We start from the raw sequence: 23,054 nt of genomic DNA, 5'->3' as shown, positions 1-23,054 counted from the left end.
TCTTCTCCTAGTTCACTCTCTCTCCTAGTTCTCTCTAGTTCTCTCTTCTCCTAGTTCACTTCTCTTCTCCTAGTTCACTCTCTCTTCTCCTAGTTCACTCTTCTCTAGTTCTCTCTAGTACACTCTCTCTTCTCCTAGTTCACTCTCTCTTCTCCTAGTTCACTCTCTCTTCTCCTAGTTCACTCTCTCTTCCCCTAGTACACTCTCTCTTCTCCTAGTACACTCTCTCTTCTCCTAGTTCACTCTCTCTTCTCCTAGTTCACTCTCTCTTCTCCTAGTTCACTCTCTCTTCTCCTAGTTCACTCTCTCTTCTCCTAGTTCACTCTCTCTTCTCCTAGTTCACTCTCTCTTCTCCTAGTTCACTCTCTCTTCTCCTAGTTCACTCTCTCTTCTCCTAGTACACTCTCTTCTCCTAGTTCACTCTCTCTTCTCCTAGTTCACTCTCTCTTCTCCTAGTTCACTCTCTCTTCTCCTAGTACACTCTCTCTTCTCCTAGTTCACTCTCTCTTCTCCTAGTTCACTCTCTCTTCTCCTAGTACACTCTCTCTTCTCCTAGTACACTCTCTCTTCTCCTAGTACACTCTCTCTTCTCCTAGTTCACTCTCTCTTCTCCTAGTTCACTCTCTCTTCTCTTCTAGTTCACTCTCTCTTCTCCTAGTTCACTCTCTCTTCTCCTAGTTCATCTCTCTTCTCCTAGTTCACTCTCTCTTAGTTCACTCCTCTTCTCCTAGTTCACTCTCTCTTCTCCTAGTTCACTCTCTCTTCTCCTAGTTCACTCTCTCTTCCCTAGTACACTCTCTCTTCTCCTAGTTCACTCTCTCTTCCCCTAGTGTACTCTCTCTTCTCCTAGTACACTCTCTCTTCTCCTGTTAGGGTGTGTGTGTTCCCTAGTGGCTGTGTGTTCTCCTAGTGTCTGTCTTCTCTGTTCACTCTGTGTTCTGTCTAGTTTGTGTGTTCTGTAGTTACTCTGTCTTCTCCTAGTACACTCTCTCTTCTCCTAGTGTCTCTTCTTAGGTCTCTCTTCTCCTAGTTCACTCTCTCTTCTCCTAGTACACTCTCTGTGTCTCCTGTTCACTGTGTCTTCTGTAGTACACTCTGTGTCTTCTCCTAGTTCACTGTGTTAGGGTGTTCTCCTAGGGGAAGCACTCTCTCTGGGGGAACCTAGTACACTGCCCTTCTCCTAGGAATCCTCTGTCTCAGTCAGGCTCTCTTTCTCCTAGTTGTGTCTGTCTCCTAGTTGTGTTCTTCTGTTCACTCTCTGTCTATTATAACTAGTTCACTCTCTCTTCCACAGCACTAGTAGACTACTCTCTAACTAGACCAACTCTGTCTAGTACAGGTCATGTCTGTCCTCTCTATGTATCTATTATAACAGTTGTACTCATGTCTGTCCTCTATGTATCTATTATAACAGGTTGTACAGGTCATGTCTGTCCTCTCTATGTATCTATTATAACAGGTTGTACAGTTCATGTCTGTCCCCTAGTTCTCTCTCTATCTATTATAACAGGTTGTACAGGTCCATGTGTGTGTGTGTAGGGTGTATCTATTATAACAGGTTGTGTGAGTTCATGTGTGTTTCTCCATGCCTCTGTGTGTGTGTTAGGTTGTGTGTGTGTGTCTGTTTGTGGTGTCTGTGTTAGGGTGTATTGTAACAGGCTGTCTGTGTGTGTATGTCTTGTGGTGTCTGTGTTATGTATCTATTATGTTATGGCTGTGTGTGTGTGTGTGTGTCATGGTGTAAGGTTGTCCTTGTGTGTATCTATTATAACAGGTTGTACTGGTCATGTCTGTCCTTCCGGTGGGGATTATAACAGGTTGTACCACATGCCCCTCTATGCCACAATCCTCTGCTTCACAGGCATCTATTATAACAGCAGTAAGGCTGTCTGTCCTCTCTATGTATCTATTATAACAGGTTGTACAGGTCATGTCTGTCCTCTCTATGTATCTATTATAACAGGTTGTTCAGGTCATGTCTGTCACCTCAGTATCTATTATAACAGGTTGTTCAGGTCATCCTGTTCTATGTATCTATTATAACAGGTTGTACAGGTCATGTCTGTCCTCTCCATCTATCTATTATAACAGGTTGTATAGGCCATGTCTGTCCTCTCTATGTATCTATTATAACAGGTTGTACAGGTCATGTCTGTCCTCTCTATGTATCTATTATAACAGGTTGTACAGGTCATGTCTGTCCTCTCTATGTATCTATTATAACAGGTTGTACAGGTCATGTCTGTCCTCTCTATGTATCTATTATAACAGGTTGTACAGGTCATGTCTGTCCTCTCTATGTATCTATTATAACAGGTTGTACAGGTCATGTCTGTCCTCTCTATGTATCTATTATAACAGGTTGTTCAGGTCATGTCTGTCCTCTCCATGTATCTATTATAACAGGTTGTACAGGTCATGTCTGTCCTCTCTATGTATCTATTATAACAGGTTGTACAGGTCATGTCTGTCCTCTCCATGTATCTATTATAACAGCTTGTACAGGTCATGTTTGTCCTCTCCATGTATCTATAATAACAGGTTGTACAGGTCAGGTGTTTCCACTTCTCTCTTCTCAGTACTTATTTTAAGCTGAACTGCATATCTATTCCATGAAGGGAACAAACAGGAATGCATTGCAGATATATGGGTATAACTCCGTCCATGCGTTCTCTCTATATATGCTGTCACTCTGTGCAGACCCAGAGTGTGGAGATGTGTAGCAGGCTAATTCTCTTAACACCTCTCTCTCTCTCTCTCTCTCTCTCTCTCTCTCTCTCTCTCTCTCTCTCTCTCTCTCTTTTTCTCTCTTTTTTATCTCTCTCTCTCCATCTCTCTCTTTCTCTTTTTTATCTCTCTCTCTCCATCTCTCTTTCTCTCTTTTTTATCTCTCTCTCTCTCTTTCTCTCTTTTTTATCTCTCTCTCTCCATCTCTCTCTTTCTCTTTTTTATCTCTCTCTCTCCATCTCTCTTTCTCTCTTTTTGGATTTTGGATTTGTTTTCAAATTCTTTGTGGATCTGTGTAATCTGAGGGAAATATGTGTCTCTAATATGGTCATACATTGGGCAGGAGGTTAGGAAGTGCAGCTCAGTTTCCACCTCATTTTGTGGGCAGTGAGCACATAGCCTGTCTTCACTTGAGAGCCATGTCTGCCTACTGCGGCCTTTCTCAATAGCAAGGCTATGCTCACTGAGTCTGTACATAGTCAAAGCTTTCCTTAAGTTTGTGGTCAGGTATTCTGCCACTGTGTACTCTCTGTGTAGGGCCAAATAGCATTCTAGTTTGCTCTGTTTTTTTGTTAATTCTTTCCAATGTGTCAAGTAATTATCTTTTTGTTTTCTCATGATTTGGTTGGGTCTAATTGTGCTGCTGTCCTGGGGCTCTGTGGGGTGTGTTTATGTTTGTGAACAGAGCCCCAGGACCAGCTTGCTTAGGGGACTCTTCTCCAGGCTCATCTCTCTGTAGGTGATGGCTTTGTAATGGAAGGTTTGGGAATCACTTTCTTTTAGGTGGTTGTAGAATTTAACGGCTTTTTTCTGGATTTTGATAATTAGCGAGTATCGGCCTAATTCTGCTCTGCATGCATTATTTGGTGTTTTACATTGTACACAGAGGATGTTTTTGCAGAATCCTGCATGTAGTCTCAATTTGGTGTTTGTCCCATTTTGTGAAGTCTTGGTTGGTGAGCGGACCTCACAACCATAAAGGGCAATGGGTTCTATGACTGATTCAAGTATTTTTAGCCAGATCCTAATTGGTATGTTGAATTTCATGTTCCTTTTGATGGCATAGAATCTCTCTCTCTCTCTCTCTCTGCATCTCTCTCTCTCTCGCTCTCTGTCTCTCTCTCTGCATCTGTCTCTCTCTGCATCTCTCTCTCTTTGCATTTCTCTCTCTCTCTCTCTCTCTCTCTCTGCATCTCTCTCTCTCTCTCTCTCTCTCTCTCATCTCTCTGCATCTCTCTGTCTCTCTCTCTCTCTCTGCATCTCTCTCTCTCTCGCTCTCTGTCTCTCTCTCTGCATCTGTCTCTCTCTGCATCTCTCTCTCTTTGCATTTCTCTCTCTCTCTCTCTCTCTCTCTTTCTCTCTCTCTCTCTGTCTGTCTCTCTCTCTGTTTCTCTGTCTTGCTCTCTCTCTGCATCTCTCTCTCTGTCTCTCTCTCTGCATCTCTGTCTCTCTCTGTCTCTCTCTCTGCATCTCTCTCTCTCTCTCTCTCTCTGTCTGTCTGTCTGTCTCTCTCTTCTCCAGACCTACCCAGTGATGGGAGATGGAGGACAAGGGGCCTCGTGTAGCAGACTACTTCGTGCTGGCTGGTCTGACCGACTCCTCCACACCTCTGGAGCAGGAGATCCACTTCCACGATGTCTGCCACAAGACGGCCAAACCCAAGCCGCCCATCACCGACGTCGCTGTGGTGATGCGCTCGCTGGGGGAAGAGGTGCCTCCTGGGTACACGTGCGTGGAATCCACGCCGTCCGGCCTGTCAGCTGACCTGAACAACGGAAGTCTCATGGCGCCACAGATCTTCTTGTGTTACAGACGAGGACGAGACAAACCACCACTCACTGACCTGGGGTAGGTAGACAAACCACCACTCACTGACCTGGGGTAGGTAGACAATCCTGGGGTAGTTATGACCTGGGGTAGGTAGACAAACCTGGGGTAGTTATGACCTGGGGTAGGTAGACAAACCTGGGGTAGGTAGACCTGGGGTAGTTATGACCTGGGGTAGGTAGACAAACCTGGGGTAGTTATGACCTGGGGTAGGTAGACAAACCTGGGGTAGTTATGACCTGGGGCAGGTAGACAAACTGCCACTCACTGACCTGGGGTAGATATGACCTGGGGTAGTTATGACCTGGGGTAGATAGACAAACCACCACTCATTGACCTGGGGTAGATATGACCTGGGGTAGATATGACCTGGGGTAGTTATGACCTGGTGTAGGTAGACAAACAACCACTCACTAACCTGGGGTAGATATGACCTGGGGGTAGTTATGACCTGGGGTAGTTATGACTTGGGGTAGGTAGACAAACCTGGGGTAGTTATGACCTGGGGCAGGTAGACAAACCGCCACTCACTGACTTGGGGTAGATCTGACCTGGGGTAGTTATGACCTGGGGTAGATAGACAAACCACCACTCATTGACCTGGGGTAGATATGACCTGGGGTAGTTATGACCTGGGGTAGGTGGACAAACAACCACTCACTGACCTGGGGTAGATATGACCTGGGGTAGTTATGACCTGGGGTAGATAGACAAACCACCACTCATTGACCTGGGGTAGATATGACCTGGGGTAGTTATGACCTGGGGTAGGTGGACAAACAACCACTCACTGACCTGGGGTAGATATGACCTGGGGTAGTTATGACCTGGGGTAGATATGACCTGGGGTAGTTATGACCTGGGGTAGATTTGACCTTGGGTAGATATTACCTGGGGTAGTTGTGACCTGGGGCAGTTGTGATTTGGGGTAGATATGACCTGGGGTAGTTATGACCTGGGGTAGATATGACCTGGGGTAGATATGACCTGGGGTAGGTAGACAAACCCGGGGTAGTTATGACCTGGGGTAGATATGACCTGGGGTAGATATGACCTGGGGTAGATAGACAAACCACCACTCACTGACCTGGGGTAGTTATGACCTGGGGTAGTTATGACCTGGGGTAGTTATGACCTGGGGTAGATTTGACCTTGGGTAGATATGACCTGGGGTAGATAGACAAACCACCACTCACTGACCTGGGGTAGTTATAACCTGGGGTAGATATGACCTGGGGGTAGTTATGACCTGGGGTAGTTATGACCTGGGGTAGTTATGACCTGGGGTAGATTTGACCTTGGGTAGATATGACCTGGGGTAGTTGTGACCTGGGGCAGTTGTGATTTGGGGTAGATATGACCTGGGGTAGATATGACCTGGGGTAGGTAGACAAACCCGGGGTAGTTATGACCTGGGGTAGATATGACCTGGGGTAGTTATGACCTGGGGTAGATATGACCTTGGGGTAGTTATGATTTGGGGTAGATATGATCTGGGGTAGTTATGACCTGGGGTAGATTTGACCTTGGGTAGATATGACCTGGGGTAGATAGACAAACCACCACTCACTGACCTGGGGTAGTTATAACCTGGTGTAGATATGACCTGGGGGTAGTTATGACCTGGGGTAGTTATGACCTGGGGTAGTTATGACTTGGGGTAGGTAGACAAACCTGGGGTAGTTATGACCTGGGGCAGGTAGACAAACCGCCACTCACTGACCTGGGGTAGATATGACCTGGGGTAGTTATGACCTGGGGTAGGTAGACAACCACTCACTGACCTGGGGTAGATATGACCTGGGGGTAGTTATGACCTGGGGTAGTTATGACCTGGGGTAGTTATGACCTGGGGTAGATATGACCTGGGGTAGTTATGACCTGGGGTAGACAAACCTGGGGTAGTTATGACCTGGGGCAGGTAGACAAACTGCCACTCACTGACCTGGGGTAGATATGACCTGGGGGTAGTTATGACCTGGGGTAGTTATGACCTGGGGTAGTTATGACCTGGGGTAGATATGACCTGGGGTAGTTATGACCTGGGGTAGTTGTGACCTGGGGCAGTTGTGATTTGGGGTAGATATGACCTGGGGTAGTTATGACCTGGGGTAGATATGACCTGGGGTAGATATGACCTGGGGTAGGTAGACAAACCCGGGGTAGTTATGACCTGGGGTAGATATGACCTGGGGTAGATATGACCTGGGGTAGATAGACAAACCACCACTCACTGACCTGGGGTAGTTATGACCTGGGGTAGATTTGACCTTGGGTAGATATGACCTGGGGTAGATAGACAAACCACCACTCACTGACCTGGGGTAGTTATAACCTGGGGTAGATATGACCTGGGGTAGTTATGACCTGGGGTAGTTATGACCTGGGGTAGTTATGACCTGGGGTAGTTATGACCTGGGGTAGATTTGACCTTGGGTAGATATGACCTGGGGTAGTTGTGACCTGGGGCAGTTGTGATTTGGGGTAGATATGACCTGGGGTAGTTATGACCTGGGGTAGATATGACCTGGGGTAGATATGACCTGGGTAGGTAGACAAACCCGGGGTAGTTATGACCTGGGGTAGATATGACCTGGGGTAGTTATGACCTGGGGTAGATATGACCTGGGGTAGTTATGATTTGGGGTAGATATGATCTGGGGTAGTTATGACCTGGGGTAGTTATGACCTGGGGTAGTTATGACCTGGGGTAGTTATGACCTGGGGTAGATTTGACCTTGGGTAGATATGACCTGGGGTAGATAGACAAACCACCACTCACTGACCTGGGGTAGTTATAACCTGGGGTAGATAGACGTGGGGGTAGTTATGACCTGGGGGGGGTAGTTATGACCTGGGGTAGTTATGACCTGGGGTAGATTTGACCTTGGGTAGATATGACCTGGGGTAGTTGTGACCTGGGGCAGTTGTGATTTGGGGTAGATATGACCTGGGGTAGTTATGACCTGGGGTAGATATGACCTGGGGTAGATATGACCTGGGGTAGGTAGACAAACCCGGGGTAGTTATGACCTGGGGTAGATATGACCTGGGGTAGTTATGACCTGGGGTAGATATGACCTGGGGTAGTTATGATTTGGGGTAGATATGATCTGGGGTAGTTATGACCTGGGGTAGTTATGACCTGGGGTAGTTATGACCTGGGGTAGATTTGACCTGGGTAGATATGACCTGGGGTAGATAGACAAACCACCACTCACTGACCTGGGTAGTTATAACCTGGTGTAGATATGACCTGGGGGTAGTTATGACCTGGGGTAGTTATGACCTGGGGTAGTTATGACTTGGGGTAGGTAGACAAACCTGGGGTAGTTATGACCTGGGGCAGGTAGACAAACCGCCACTCACTGACCTGGGGTAGATATGACCTGGGGTAGTTATGACCTGGGGTAGGTAGACAAACAACCACTCACTGACCTGGGGTAGATATGACCTGGGGGTAGTTATGACCTGGGGTAGTTATGACCTGGGGTAGTTATGACCTGGGGTAGATATGACCTGGGGTAGTTATGACCTGGGGTAGATATGACCTGGGGTAGTTATGACCTGGGGCAGGTAGACAAACTGCCACTCACTGACCTGGGGTAGATATGACCTGGGGGTAGTTATGACCTGGGGTAGTTAGACAAACCACTGGGGTAGTTATGACCTGGGGTAGATATGACCTGGGGTAGTTATGACCTGGGGTAGATGTGACCTGGGGCAGTTGTGATTTGGGGTAGATATGACCTGGGGTAGTTATGACCTGGGGTAGATATGACCTGGGGTAGATATGACCTGGGGTAGGACCATCTGACAAACCCAACTCATGGGTAGGTTATGACCTGGGGTAGTTATGACCTGGGGTAGTTATGACCTGGGGTAGTTAGCTGACCTGGGGTAGATATGACCTGGGGTAGATAGATAGACAAACCACCACTCACTGACCTGGGGTAGTTATAACCTGGGGTAGATATGACCTGGGGTAGTTATGACCTGGGGTAGTTATGACCTGGGGTAGTTATGACCTGGGGTAGATTTGATGACCTTGGGGTAGATATGACCTGGGGTAGTTATGATTTGGGGTAGATATGACCTGGGGTAGTTATGACCTGGGGTAGTTATGACCTGGGGTAGTTATGACCTGGGGTAGATTTGACCTTGGGTAGATATGACCTGGGGTAGATAGACAAACCACCACTCACTGACCTGGGGTAGTTATAACCTGGGGTAGATATGACCTGGGGGTAGTTATGACCTGGGGTAGTTATGACCTGGGGTAGTTATGACCTGGGGTAGTTATGACTTGGGGTAGGTAGACAAACCTGGGGTAGTTATGACCTGGGGCAGGTAGACAAACCGCCACTCACTGACCTGGGGTAGATATGACCTGGGGTAGTTATGACCTGGGGTAGGTAGACAAACAACCACTCACTGACCTGGGGTAGATATGACCTGGGGTAGTTATGACCTGGGGTAGTTAACCTGGGGTAGTTATGACCTGGGGTAGATATGACCTGGGGTAGTTATGATTGGGGGTAGATATGACCTGGGGTAGTTATGACCTGGGGTAGTTATGACCTGGGGTAGTTATGACCTGGGGTAGATTTGACCTTGGGTAGATATGACCTGGGGTAGATAGACAAACCACTACTCACTGACCTGGGGTAGTTATAACCTGGTGTAGATATGACCTGGGGGTAGTTATGACCTGGGGTAGTTATGACCTGGGGTAGTTATGACTTGGGGTAGGTAGACAAACCTGGGGTAGTTATGACCTGGGGCAGGTAGACAAACCGCCACTCACTGACCTGGGGTAGATATGACCTGGGGTAGTTATGACCTGGGGTAGGTAGACAACCACTCACTGACCTGGGGTAGATATGACCTGGGGGTAGTTATGACCTGGGGTAGTTATGACCTGGGGTAGTTATGACCTGGGGTAGATATGACCTGGGGTAGTTATGACCTGGGGTAGACAAACCTGGGGTAGTTATGACCTGGGGCAGGTAGACAAACCGCCACTACTGACCTGGGGTAGATATGACCTGGGGGTAGTTATGACCTGGGGTAGTTATGACCTGGGGTAGACCTGGGGTAGATATGACCTGGGGTAGTTATGACCTGGGGTAGTTGTGACCTGGGGCAGTTGTGATTTGGGGTAGATATGACCTGGGGTAGTTATGACCTGGGGTAGATATGACCTGGGGTAGATATGACCTGGGGTAGATATGACAAACCCGGGGTAGTTATGACCTGGGGTAGATATGACCTGGGGTAGATATGACCTGGGGTAGATAGACAAACCACCACTCACTGACCTGGGGTAGTTATGACCTGGGGTAGATATGACCTATGACCTGGGGTAGATTATGACCTGGGGTAGATATGACCTGGGGTAGTAGATATGACCTGGGGGGGTAGATATGACCTGGGGTAGTTATGACCTGGAGACCTGGAGTTATGACCTGGGGTAGTTATGACTTGGGGTAGGTAGACAAACCTGGGGTAGTTATGACCTGGGGCAGGTAGACAAACCGCCACTCACTGACCTGGGGTAGATATGACCTGGGGTAGTTATGACCTGGGGTAGGTAGACAAACAACCACTCACTGACCTGGGGTAGATATGACCTGGGGGTTATGACCTGGGGTAGTTATGACCTGGGGTAGATATGACCTGGGGTAGATATGACCTGGGGTAGTTATGACCTGGGGTAGATATGACCTGGGGTAGTTATGACCTGGGGTAGATATGACCTGGGGTAGATATGACCTGGTAGGTAGATGTAGATCAGTTACACTTCCTCAGTTAGAGGAAATCAAGTTTTAGTGACTGAGAGGAGACCCAACTATAGCAGACTGGTTAATTAGACACATCTCTGACTGAGACCCAACTATAGCAGACTGGTTAATTAGACACATCTCTGACTGAGAGGAGACCCAACTATAGCAGACTGGTTAATTAGACACATCTCTGACTGAGAGGAGACCCAACTATAGCAGACTGGTTAATTAGACACATCTCTGACTGAGAGGAGACCCAACTATAGCAGACTGGTTAATTAGACACATCTCTGACTGAGACCCAACTATAGCAGACTGGTTAATTAGACACATCTCTGACTGAGAGGAGACCCAACTATAGCAGACTGGTTAATTAGACACATCTCTGACTGAGACCCAACTATAGCAGACTGGTTAATTAGATACATCTCTGACTGAGAGGAGACCCAACTGAGAGGAGACCAACTAGCAGACTGGTTAATTAGATACATCTCTGACTGAGACCCAACTATAGCAGACTGGTTAATTAGACACATCTCTGACTGAGACCCAACTATAGCAGACTGGTTAATTAGATACATCTCTGACTGAGAGGAGACCCAACTATAGCAGACTGGTTAATTAGATACATCTCTGACTGAGAGGAGACCCAACTATAGCAGACTGGTTAATTAGATACATCTCTGACTGAGACCCAACTATAGCAGACTGGTTAATTAGATACATCTCTGACTGAGACCCAACTATAGCAGACTGGTTAATTAGATACATCTCTGACTGAGACCCAACTATAGCAGACTGGTTAATTAGACACATCTCTGACTGAGACCCAACTATAGCAGACTGGTTAATTAGATACATCTCTGACTGAGAGGAGACCCAACTATAGCAGACTGGTTAATTAGATACATCTCTGACTGAGAGGAGACCCAACTATAGCAGACTGGTTAATTAGATACATCTCTGACTGAGAGGAGACCCAACTATAGCAGACTGGTTAATTAGACACATCTCTGACTGAGAGGAGACCCAACTATAGCAGACTGGTTAATTAGATACATCTCTGACTGAGACCCAACTATAGCAGACTGGTTAATTAGATACATCTCTGACTGAGAGGAGACCCAACTATAGCAGACTGGTTAATTAGAGACTGGTTAATTAGATACATCTCTGACTGAGAGGAGACCCAACTATAGCAGACTGGTTAATTAGATACATCTCTGACTGAGAGGAGACCCAACTATAGCAGACTGGTTAATTAGACACATCTCTGACTGAGAGGAGACCCAACTATAGCAGACTGGTTAATTAGACACATCTCTGACTGAGAGGAGACCCAACTATAGCAGACTGGTTAATTAGACACATCTCTGACTGAGACCCAACTATAGCAGACTGGTTAATTAGATACATCTCTGACTGAGACCCAACTAATGGTAATTAGACACATCTCTGACTGAGAGGAGACCCAACTATAGCAGACTGGTTAATTAGACACATCTCTGACTGAGACCCAACTATAGCAGACTGGTTAATTAGACACATCTCTGACTGAGACCCAACTATAGCAGACTGGTTAATTAGACACATCTCTGACTGAGAGGAGACCCAACTATAGCAGACTGGTTAATTAGACACATCTCTGACTGAGAGGAGACCCAACTATAGCAGACTGGTTAATTAGACACATCTCTGACTGAGAGGAGACCCAACTATAGCAGACTGGTTAATTAGACACATCTCTGACTGAGACCCAACTGGTTAATTAGATACATCTCTGACTGATAGCAGACTGGTTAATTAGATACATCTCTGACTGAGAGGAGACCCAACTATAGCAGACTGGTTAATTAGATACATCTCTGACTGAGACCCAACTATAGCAGACTGGTTAATTAGATACATCTCTGACTGAGACCCAACTATAGCAGACTGGTTAATTAGATACATCTCTGACTGAGACCCAACTATAGCAGACTGGTTAATTAGACACATCTCTGACTGAGACCCAACTATAGCAGACTGGTTAATTAGACACATCTCTGACTGAGACCCAACTATAGCAGACTGGTTAATTAGATACATCTCTGACTGAGAGGAGACCCAACTATAGCAGACTGGTTAATTAGACACATCTCTGACTGAGAGGAGACCCAACTATAGCAGACTGGTTAATTAGACACATCTCTGACTGAGACCCAACTATAGCAGACTGGTTAATTAGACATCTCTGACTGATCTCTGACTGAGACCCAACTATAGCAGACTGGTTAATTAGACACATCTCTGACTGAGAGGAGACCCAACTATAGCAGACTGGTTAATTAGACACATCTCTGACTGAGACCCAACTATAGCAGACTGGTTAATTAGACATCTCTGACTGAGAGGAGACCCAACTATAGCAGACTGGTTAATTAGACACATCTCTGACTGAGGAGGAGACCCAACTATAGCAGACTGGTTAATTAGACACATCTCTGACTGACAGGAGACCCAACTATAGCAGACTGGTTAATTAGACATCATCTCTGACTGAGAGGAGACCCAACTATAGCAGACTGGTTAATTAGACACATCTCTGACTGAGAGGAGACCCAACTATAGCAGACTGGTTAATTAGACACATCTCTGACTGAGAGGAGAACCAACTATAGCAGACTGGTTAATTAGACACATCTCTGACTGAGACCCAACTATAGCAGACTGGTTAATTAGATACATCTCTGACTGAGACCCAACTATAGCAGACTGGTTAATTAGATACATCTCTGAGAGGAGACCCAACTATAGCAGACTGGTTAATTAGACACATCTCTGACTGAGAGGAGAACCAACTATAGCAGACTGGTTAATTAGACACATCTCTGACTGAGACCCAACTATAGCAGACTGGTTAATTAGACACATCTCTGACTGAGACCCATGTAGCAGACTGGTTAATTAGACACATCTCTGACTGAGACCCAACTATAGCAGACTGGTTAATTAGACACATCTCTGACTGAGAGGAGACCCAACTATAGCAGACTGGTTAATTAGACACATCTCTGACTGAGAGGAGACCCAACTATAGCAGACTGGTTAATTAGATACATCTCTGACTGAGACCCAACTATAGCAGACTGGTTAATTAGACACATCTCTGACTGAGAGGAGACCCAACTATAGCAGACTGGTTAATTAGACACATCTCTGACTGAGAGGAGACCCAACTATAGCAGACTGGTTAATTAGACACATCTCTGACTGATAAACCGTGCGGTTACTATGGAAACCGTCGCTGTCCGTCACCACTACTGAGCTAATGGAAATAGGCCCTTGCTCCAACCTCTTAGTTTTAGAGAGGTTTTAGCTAGCAGAATGATACATATTAGGATCAGCAGAACGTGTTTCAACGTCTTGTTTTTAGCCTGAAATGATCTCTGCTGTGTTGCAGTGAAGACTAAGCCTCTGAGCGTCACAGTGTGGACCTAACTTTTTTTTCTAACAAAGACTAAGACATGAGGAATAGCTTTGTTTTTGGGTCAAAAGCCACCCATGGATTCCCACCCCAACAACGAGTACAAAGTATCAGTTCTCTATGTTTAACAAGTAGTATGGAGCTGCTGCTTGGATTATTGTTTCTTCATATTATGTCATGTATTCTCAGTCAATTTGAGTGTCCCCCTCCCCCCTGTTCAGATAAATTAGTCATTGAAGTAATTTATGTCCCCTCCTACGTCCTGATATTACCAGGTTCTGATCACTAGATGGTGCTGTCCCTGCTATTAGGGGATATTATTTTTAAAGAATGTAGGATGGGACATAAACCTAACAACTTCAATGAAAAAAACAGGTATAGGGTTTTATGAATAAACAACTGATATTGTGGAAGGAGTGGAAGGAGCAGTTGATGCAGGGTCAGGGTTAGAGGTCACGGTTAGAGGTCACGGTTAGTGTCGTAGCTAAATGACAGATTCCTCTCCTCCTTCCAGTGTTCTGTATGAGTGGAAGGAGCGGTTGAAGCAGGGTCAGAGGTCAGGGTTAGAGGTCACGGTTAGTGTCGTAGCTAAATGACAGATTCCTCTCCTCCTCCCAGTGTTCTGTATGAGTGGAAGGAGCGGTTGAAGCAGGGTTGCCACATCATCCAGACCACGCCCTCCGGACGCCCTGCCAACATAAGCTCCACCTCCTCCCAGAGGATCTACGTGACGTATCGCCGCGCCACGGAGAGCCAGACCTACGCCGCCCTGGCCGTCACAGACATATGTGTCATCATCCCCGGCAAGGGAGAGACGCCACCACACACCTTCTGCAAGGTGGACAAGAACCTCAACAGCAGTATGGTGAGATGAGGGAGGGGGAGGGAGAGATAACATGGATGCTATGTATTAACAGAGAGAGGTAGAGATAACATGGATGCTATGTATTAACAGAGAGAGAGAGGTAGAGATAACATGGATGCTATGTATTAACAGAGAGAGAGAGGTAGAGATAACATGGATGCTATGTATTAACAGAGAGAGGTAGAGATAACATGGATGCTATGTATTAACAGAGAGAGAGGTAGAGATAACATGGATGCTATGTATTAACAGAGGGAGAGGTAGAGATAACATGGATGCTATGTATTAACAGAGAGAGAGTAGAGATAACATGGATGCTATGTATTAACAGAGAGAGGTAGAGATAACATGGATGCTATGTATTAACAGAGGGAGGTAGAGATAACATGGATGCTATGTATTAACAGAGAGAGGTAGAGATAACATGGATGCTATATGTTAACAGAAACATTAGTCCAGCAGGTTTTTATCACATCTTATTTTATGCATCAGCTGCTCCCAGAGACCTTGGTTAGCTTAATCAGGCGTGTTAGAGCAGGGCTGGAGCACAATCCTGCAGGAGGGGAGCTATCCAGGAGGAGGGTTAGCCAAACAATAATGACTGTAACAGAGACACCAAACCCCCTACTTACTTAATGATAGAGACACCAAACCCCCTCCTTACTTAATGACAGAGACACCAAACCCCCTCCTTCCTTAATGACAGAGACACCAAACCCCCTCCTTCCTTAATGGCAGAGACACCAAACCCCCTCCTTCCTTAATGACAGAGACACCAAGCCCCCTCCTTACTTAATGACAGAGACACCAAACCCACTCCTTCCTTATTGACAGAGACACCAAACCCCCTCCTTCCTTCATGACAGAGACACCAAGCCCCCTCCTTCCTTAATGACAGAGACACCAAATCCCCTCCTTACTTAATGACAGAGACACAAACCCCTCCTTCCTTAATGACAGAGACACCAAACCCCCTCCTTCCTTAATGACAGACACCAAACCCCCTCCTTCCTTCATGCCAGACACCAAACCCCCTCCTTCCTTCATGACAGAGACACCAAACCCCCTCCTTCCTCCATGACAGAGACACCAACACCCACGCCAAACCCCATAACGTTCTTCTACCAAACCTCCTACTGTAAAACACTCCTCTACCAAACCCCCTACTGTAAAACGCTCTTCTACCAAACCCCCCTACTGAAAACGCTCTTCTACCAAACCTCCTACTGTAAAACGCTCTTCTACCAAACCCCTACTGTAAAACGCTCTTCTACCAAACCCCCTACTGTAAAACGCTCTTCTACCAAACCCCCTACTGTAAAACGCGCTTCTACCAAACCTCCTACTGTAAAACACTCCTCTACTAAACCCCTTACTGTAAAATGCTCTTCTACCAAACCCCCTACTGTAAAATGCTCTTCTACCAAACCCCTTACTGTAAATGCTCTTCTACCAAACCTCCTACTGTAAAACGCTCTTCTACCAAACCCCCTACTGTAAAACACTCTTCTACCATACCCCCTACTGTAAAACACTCTTCTACCAAACCCCTTCCTGTAAAACGCTCTTCTACCAAACCCCCTACTGTAAAACACTCTTCCCTACCAAACCTCCACTGTAAAACGCTCTCTCCAAACCCCTACTGTAAAACCTCCCCCTGACCTCTCCACTGTCCCTTCCCCTGACCTCTCCACTGTCTTCTCCCCTGACCCCTCCACTGTCCCCTCCCCTGACCTCTCCACTGTCCCCTCCCCTGACCTCTCCACTGTCTTCTCCCCTGACCCCTCCACTGTCCCCTCCCCTGACCTCTCCACTGTCCCCTCCCCTGACCTCTCCACTGTCTTCTCCCCTGACCCCTCCACTGTCCCCTCCCCTGACCTCTCCACTGTCCCCTCCCCTGAACCCTCCACTGTCCCCTCCCCCTGACCTCTCCACTGTCCCCTCCACTGTCACCTCCCTTGACCTCTCCACTGTCCCCTCTCCACTGTCCCCTCCCCTGACCCCTCCTCTGTCCCCTCCCCTGTCATAATTCAGGGTCCACCGTTGACTGCTATTGTCAACACCTTACTCCACTGATTCCCGGCGCTGTGTGTTTGGAAAGAAAGAGTGTGGTGTGATTCCAAACCAAACAACACGTGTCGTCTCTGTTTTCAGTGGGGTTCCTCTGTCTATCTGTGTTACAAGAAGTCTGTGGCCAAACCCAACACCATAGCCTACAAGGCAGGTGAGTGAACGTCCCCGGAAGAGGAGAAACGACATTTATCTGTAGAAACCCCTGACCCTTAGATATGTATCTCCTGCACACCACCACACAGGAGGTGGAATATCTCCGCAGTCACGAATCAACAATGCTACCTAATATAATGTTGGAATATCTCCGCAGTCACGAAACAAACAATGCTACCTAATATAATGTTACATACCCTACATACCCTACATTATTCATCTCATATGCATACGTATATACTGTACACTATATCATCTACTGCATCCTTATGTAATACATGTATCACTAGCCACTTTAACTATGCCACTTTGTTTACATACTCATCTCATATGTATATACTGTACTTGATACCATCTACTGTATCTTGCCTATGCCGTTCTGTACCATCACTCATTCATATGTCCTTATGTACATATTCTTTATCCCCTTACACTGTGTATAAGACAGTAGTTTTGAAATTGTTAGTTAGATTACTTGTTGGTTATTACTGCATTTTCGGAACTAGAAGCACAAGCATTTCGCTACACTCGCATTAACATCTGCTAACCATGTGTATGTGACAAATAAAATTTGATTTGATTTGATTTGATGATTATTGCCAGTCTTTAAAACAGACATTTGTCATGGTATATCATATACACATGGCCACAACCAAGAACTGCAACTACCTGTTTAATGTCAGGCACAGTTGGAACAGTACTATCCTCATAGAGCCCAGTCACTGTCCAAGGCCCTGTCGTCTGGTAGCTTCACACTGATTTAAACAACATGTGTTTATTGAACCTTTATTTAATAAGAGGGACTGATAAGCAGGCCCTCTGGCCAGTTCTTTTCATCTGAAACACAATGAGCCCCATTGACGGACAGGCTGACATTCCATTTGACTGATTCATTGTCCCAATTGGCACCCTATTCCCTATAGGCCTCGGTCAAAAGTAGTGCACTGTATAGGGAATAGGGGGCCATTTGGGACGCAACCCCTGATGTTCCTCTGGAGACTCCCTCCAATCCTCCTGCTCTCCTGTACAGGAAATTCATGATACTGGAGACTCCCTCCAATCCTCCTGCTCTCCTATACAGGAAAATACATGATACTGGAGACTCCCTCCAATCCTCCTGCTCTCCTGTACAGGAAAATACATGATACTGGAGACTCCCTCCAATCCCCTGCACAGAAAAGATATGAGACTTCTATAGCCAGCATTCACAGACAAAAGTCTCCAGCTGCTCATTTTGACTGATAAAAGGTTTTGGTACTTTTTGGGGTGGGTACATTGTGGTACTTGTCATTTTTATGCTAATTATCTGGTTATGAGTCATTCATGTTTATAACAGGGTTTGGATTCTCCCTGGTTGGCCGGTGAGTCATTCATGTTTATAACAGGGTTTGGATTCTCCCTGGTTGGCTGGTGAGTCATTCATGTTTATAACAGGGTTTGGAGTAAATGTGGACACTTTTTTTCTCTACACTGTTCATTGTGACGATAAACGGTTGTAGCTTTTTTCCCCCACAGTTACTTGGTTGTTCAATGCAAATGCTCTAGTGATGAGTCATGGATGTTTACAGCAGGGTAGGAGGGATTCTCCCTGGTTGGCTGGTATATCACAGATTGTCCCTGGTTGGCTGGTATATCAGAGATTGTCCCTGGTTGGCTGATGTATCCGAGAATGTCCCCAGGTTGGCTGGTATATCAGAGATTGTCCCTGGTTGGCTGATGTATCAGAGATTCTCCCTGGTTGGCTGATGTATCAGAGATTCTCCCTGGTTGGCTGGTATATCAGAGATTGTCCCTGGTTGGCTGATGTATCAGAGATTCTCACTGGTTGGCTGATGTATCAGAGATTCTTACTGGTTGGCTGATGTATCAGATTCTCCCTGGTTGGCTGATGTATCAGAGATTGTCCCTGGTTGGCTGATGTATCAGAGATTCTCCCTGGTTGGCTGATGTATCAGAGATTCTCCCTGGTTGGCTGATGTATCAGAGATTCTCCCTGGTTGGCTGATGTATCAGAGATTCTCCCTGGTTGGCTGATGTATCAGAGATTCTCCCTGGTTGGCTGATGTATCAGAGATTCTCCCTGGTTGGCTGATGTATCAGAGATTCTCCCTGGTTGGCTGATGTATCAGAGATTCTCCCTGGTTGGCTGATGTATCAGAGATTCTCCCTGGTTGGCTGATGAGCCGGTAAGAGAGAGAGATATATATCCCAGAGGATATGAGCCAGGCAGGGTGCATGAGAACATAGGCCTAATTAACAGCGACTTCATTATCTGTCAGCGACTGCTTAGTGCTACAGGAACTGCCTAGTGTTGCATGTAATGATGATTATGATCATGTCATGATACATTAAATGAGAGATAGTCCTCTATCAGCCCACATCTGTTTGGTGGTTCATAACAGTAGAAACATTCCACATTAACCCATAGCTGTTTAGTGGTTCATTATGATAGAAACATTCTACATTAACCCCCATTTTATTGAGGTGTGATCTCTTTCATTCCTTCCCTCCCCCTCTCCTTCTCTCCCTCTCCTTCCCCCACTCCCTCCCTCCCTCCCCTCCCTCCCTCCCTCCCTCCCTCCCTCCCTCCCTCCCTCCCTCCCTCCCTCCAGGTCTGTTTAGCAGGTATCCTGAGGAGGACTATGAGTCTTTCCCCCTGCCTGAGTCCGTGCCTCTGTTCTGTCTGCCCATGGGGGCCACCATCGAAGCCTGGCCGGCCCAGACCAAATACCCCCTGCCTGTCTTCTCCACCTTCGTACTGACCGGATCCTCTGGAGAGAAGGTAACACACACACACACACAAACACCTAACCTTTCGAGAATGGTTATTCCACCATGCACACCCGTCCACATGCACGCACTAGGTCCAAGGAATGTTATCTTAACAAACAAACACACTTACACACACTCTCACACACGTGGACACACATACACACACTCTCACACACGTGGACACACATACACACACTCTCATACATGTGGACACACATACACACCTCCTAATCCCCAAGAACGCTTATACCTCTTACATACACACACATGCAGCTAACCTCCAAGGAATGTTATCCCACCGAACACACACACGCTGACACACACACACACACCTACGCATTTGTATTTTTTATGGATCCCCATTAGTTCCTGTCAAGGCAGCAGCTACTCTTCCTGGGGTTTATTATGGATCCCCATTAGTTCCTGTCAAGGCAGCAGCTACTCTTCCTGGGGTTTATTATGGATCCCCATTAGTTCCTGTCAAGGCAGCAGCTACTCTTCCTGGGGTTTATTATGGATCCCCATTAGTTCCTGTCAAGGCAGCAGATACTCTTCCTGGGGTTTATTGTCAAGGTTCCTGCAGCAGCACTACTTCCTGGGGTTTATTATGGATCCCCATTAGTTCCTGTCAAGGCAGCAGATACTCTTCCTGGAGTTTATTATGGATCCCCATTAGTTCCTGTCAAGGCAGCAGATACTCTTCCTGGAGTTTATTATGGATCCCCATTAGTTCCTGTCAAGGCAGCAGCTACTCTTCCTGGGGTTTATTATGGATCCCCATTAGTTCCTGTCAAGGCAGCAGCTACTCTTCCTGGGGTTTATTATGGATCCCCATTAGTTCCTGTCAAGGCAGCAGATACTCTTCCTGGGGGTTTATTATGGATCCCCATTAGTTCCTGTCAAGGCAGCAGCTACTCTTCCTGGGGTTTATTATGGATCCCCATTAGTTCCTGTCAAGGCAGCAGCTACTCTTCCTGGGGTTTATTATGGATCCCCATTAGTTCCTGTCAAGGCAGCAGCTACTCTTCCTGGGGTCTAAATACATTGAAGCACTTACTGTACATCACATATAAAACAAAAGATATGGTGTATGTAAAACCACCATACAATAATATTACACTGTACGTGTGCTAGTGTGTGTGTGTGTGTGTGTGTGTCTGTGTGTGTGTGTGTGTGTGTGTGTGTGTGTGTGTGTGTGTGTCTCTTCACAGTCCCCGCTGTTCCATAAGGTGTATATTTATCTGTTTTCTAAATGATTTGACTGCTTGCATCAGTTACCTGATGTGGAATAGAGTTCCATTTGTCATGGCTCTATGTAGTACTGTGTGCCTCCCATAGTCTGTTCTGGACTTGGGGACTGCGAAGAGACCTCTGGTGGCATGTCTACCTCTTGTGGCAGGCATTGACACATTCACACACAACAACAGCTGAGGAGGACCTCAGCCAAAACATTACCCATACTGGGGCACCAGGAAACCACGGTGACGCACAGCACACGCCAGCAACGAAAGTGGGTCACACACACACACACACACACACACACACACACACACACACACACACACACACACACACACAAGAATGAAATGGAACAGATACAACCAGAAATAGATAGGCAGTCACAGCTGCCGGAAGGATCTTGGCTTCAAAGAGTAACCACCAAGGAGAAACACCACAGTGACAGGCAGCAAGGTAACAGCTAGCTATTAGCTAGCTAGCTTACCTATAAACACCACGGTGACAGGCAGCAAGGTAACAGCTAGCTATTAGCTAGCTAGCTTACCTATAAACACCACGGTGACAGGCAGCGGGGTAACAGCTAGCTAGATAGCTTATCTATAAACACCACGGTGACAGGCAGCAAGGTAACAGCTAGCTAGTAGCTAGATAGCTTATCTATAAACACCACGGTGACAGGCAGCAAGGTAACAGCTAGCTAGTAGCTAGATAGCTTATCTATAAACACCACGGTGACAGGCAGCAAGGTAACAGCTAGCTAGTAGCTTGATTGAGCTTGCCGAGGCTTAGTGGACCTATTTAATACTGCCTAAAATACAACCCCAACCCCGGTCTGACCCAACTGTGAGTGCGGTAGGTGAGCTGTGTTTTCCTGGCCAAGGTCGTAGAGACAGTCAGGAGGTCCTGGTGTACTGCCTCTCATTCTGCACACAGACCAGGCTTCCCTTTAAACTGAGCTTGTCAGCCACTGACCCAGACATTTACTAACACAAGGTATGAACACTTTACTGCATACAGGACAGTGCAGACTGTACACACAGGGAGAACACACCCTCTGACTGAAGGCTGTTCTGTACCTGACTATACCCTCTGACTGAAGGCTGTTCTGTACTAGACTATACCCTCTGACTGAAGGCTGTTCTGTACTAGACTATACCCTCTGACTGAAGGCTGTTCTGTACCTGACTATACCCTCTGACTGAAGGCTGTTCTGTACCTGACTATACCCTCTGACTGAAGGCTGTTCTGTACCTGACTATACCCTCTGACTGAAGGCTGTTCTGTACCTGACTATACCCTCTGACTGAAGGCTGTTCTGTACCTGACTATACCCTCTGACTGAAGGCTGTTCTGTACCTGACTATACCCTCTGACTGAAGGCTGTTCTGTACCTGACTATACCCTCTGACTGAAGGCTGTTCTGTACTAGACTATACCCTCTGACTGAAGGCTGTTCTGTACTAGACTATACCCTCTGACTGAAGGCTGTTCTGTACTAGACTGTACCCTCTGACAGAAGGCTGTTCTGTACCTGACTATACCCTCTGACTGAAGGCTGTTCTGTACCTGACTATACCCTCTGACTGAAGGCTGTTCTGTACTAGACTATACCCTCTGACTGAAGGCTGTTCTGTTCTCTGACTGAAGGCTGTTCTGTACCCCCTCTGACTGAAGGCTGTTCTGTACTGTACCTGACTATACCCTCTGACTGAAGGCTGTTCTGTACCTGACTATACCCTCTGACTGAAGGCTGTTCTGTACTAGACTATACCCTCTGACTGAAGGCTGTTCTGTACTAGACTGTACCCTCTGACAGAAGGCTGTTCTGTACCTGACTATACCCTCTGACTGAAGGCTGTTCTGTACCTGACTATACCCTCTGACTGAAGGCTGTTCTGTACTAGACTATACCCTCTGACAGAAGGCTGTTCTGTACCTGACTATACCCTCTGACAGAACAGTTCTGAAAATGACTATAAACACTGACTGAAGGCTGATACAGACTATACCCTCTGACTGAAGGCTGTTCTGTCCACTAGACTGTATACCCTTACTGATGTTATGTGATCTGTCTCTAAGAGCATAATACTGGGTTTCCAGGAATCAAATTGCTCTGTGTGTGTCTCTATGATTTAGGCTAGATTTA

At 46.6% G+C, this 23,054-nt stretch overlaps 1 protein-coding gene across 1 annotated transcript in view; it reads left to right on the top strand.

Annotated features, from left to right (window-relative positions):
* Nucleotides 1–23,054, top strand: part of LOC112237185 (C-myc promoter-binding protein) — a 133,216-nt gene that overhangs the window by 26,009 nt on the left and 84,153 nt on the right. Inside the window, 4 exon segments of the mRNA XM_042318030.1 lie at nucleotides 4,249–4,575; nucleotides 14,425–14,671; nucleotides 16,826–16,895; nucleotides 19,510–19,679. Coding sequence (XP_042173964.1) covers nucleotides 4,268–4,575; nucleotides 14,425–14,671; nucleotides 16,826–16,895; nucleotides 19,510–19,679 — 795 coding nt within the window. The 5' untranslated portion in view covers nucleotides 4,249–4,267.

This window comes from Oncorhynchus tshawytscha, unplaced genomic scaffold (genome assembly GCF_018296145.1).
Source record: "Oncorhynchus tshawytscha isolate Ot180627B unplaced genomic scaffold, Otsh_v2.0 Un_contig_4866_pilon_pilon, whole genome shotgun sequence".
Lineage (NCBI taxonomy): Eukaryota > Metazoa > Chordata > Actinopteri > Salmoniformes > Salmonidae > Oncorhynchus > Oncorhynchus tshawytscha.
Note: the sequence above shows the minus strand (reverse complement) of the source record. Positions and strands in the feature narration are given on the sequence as shown.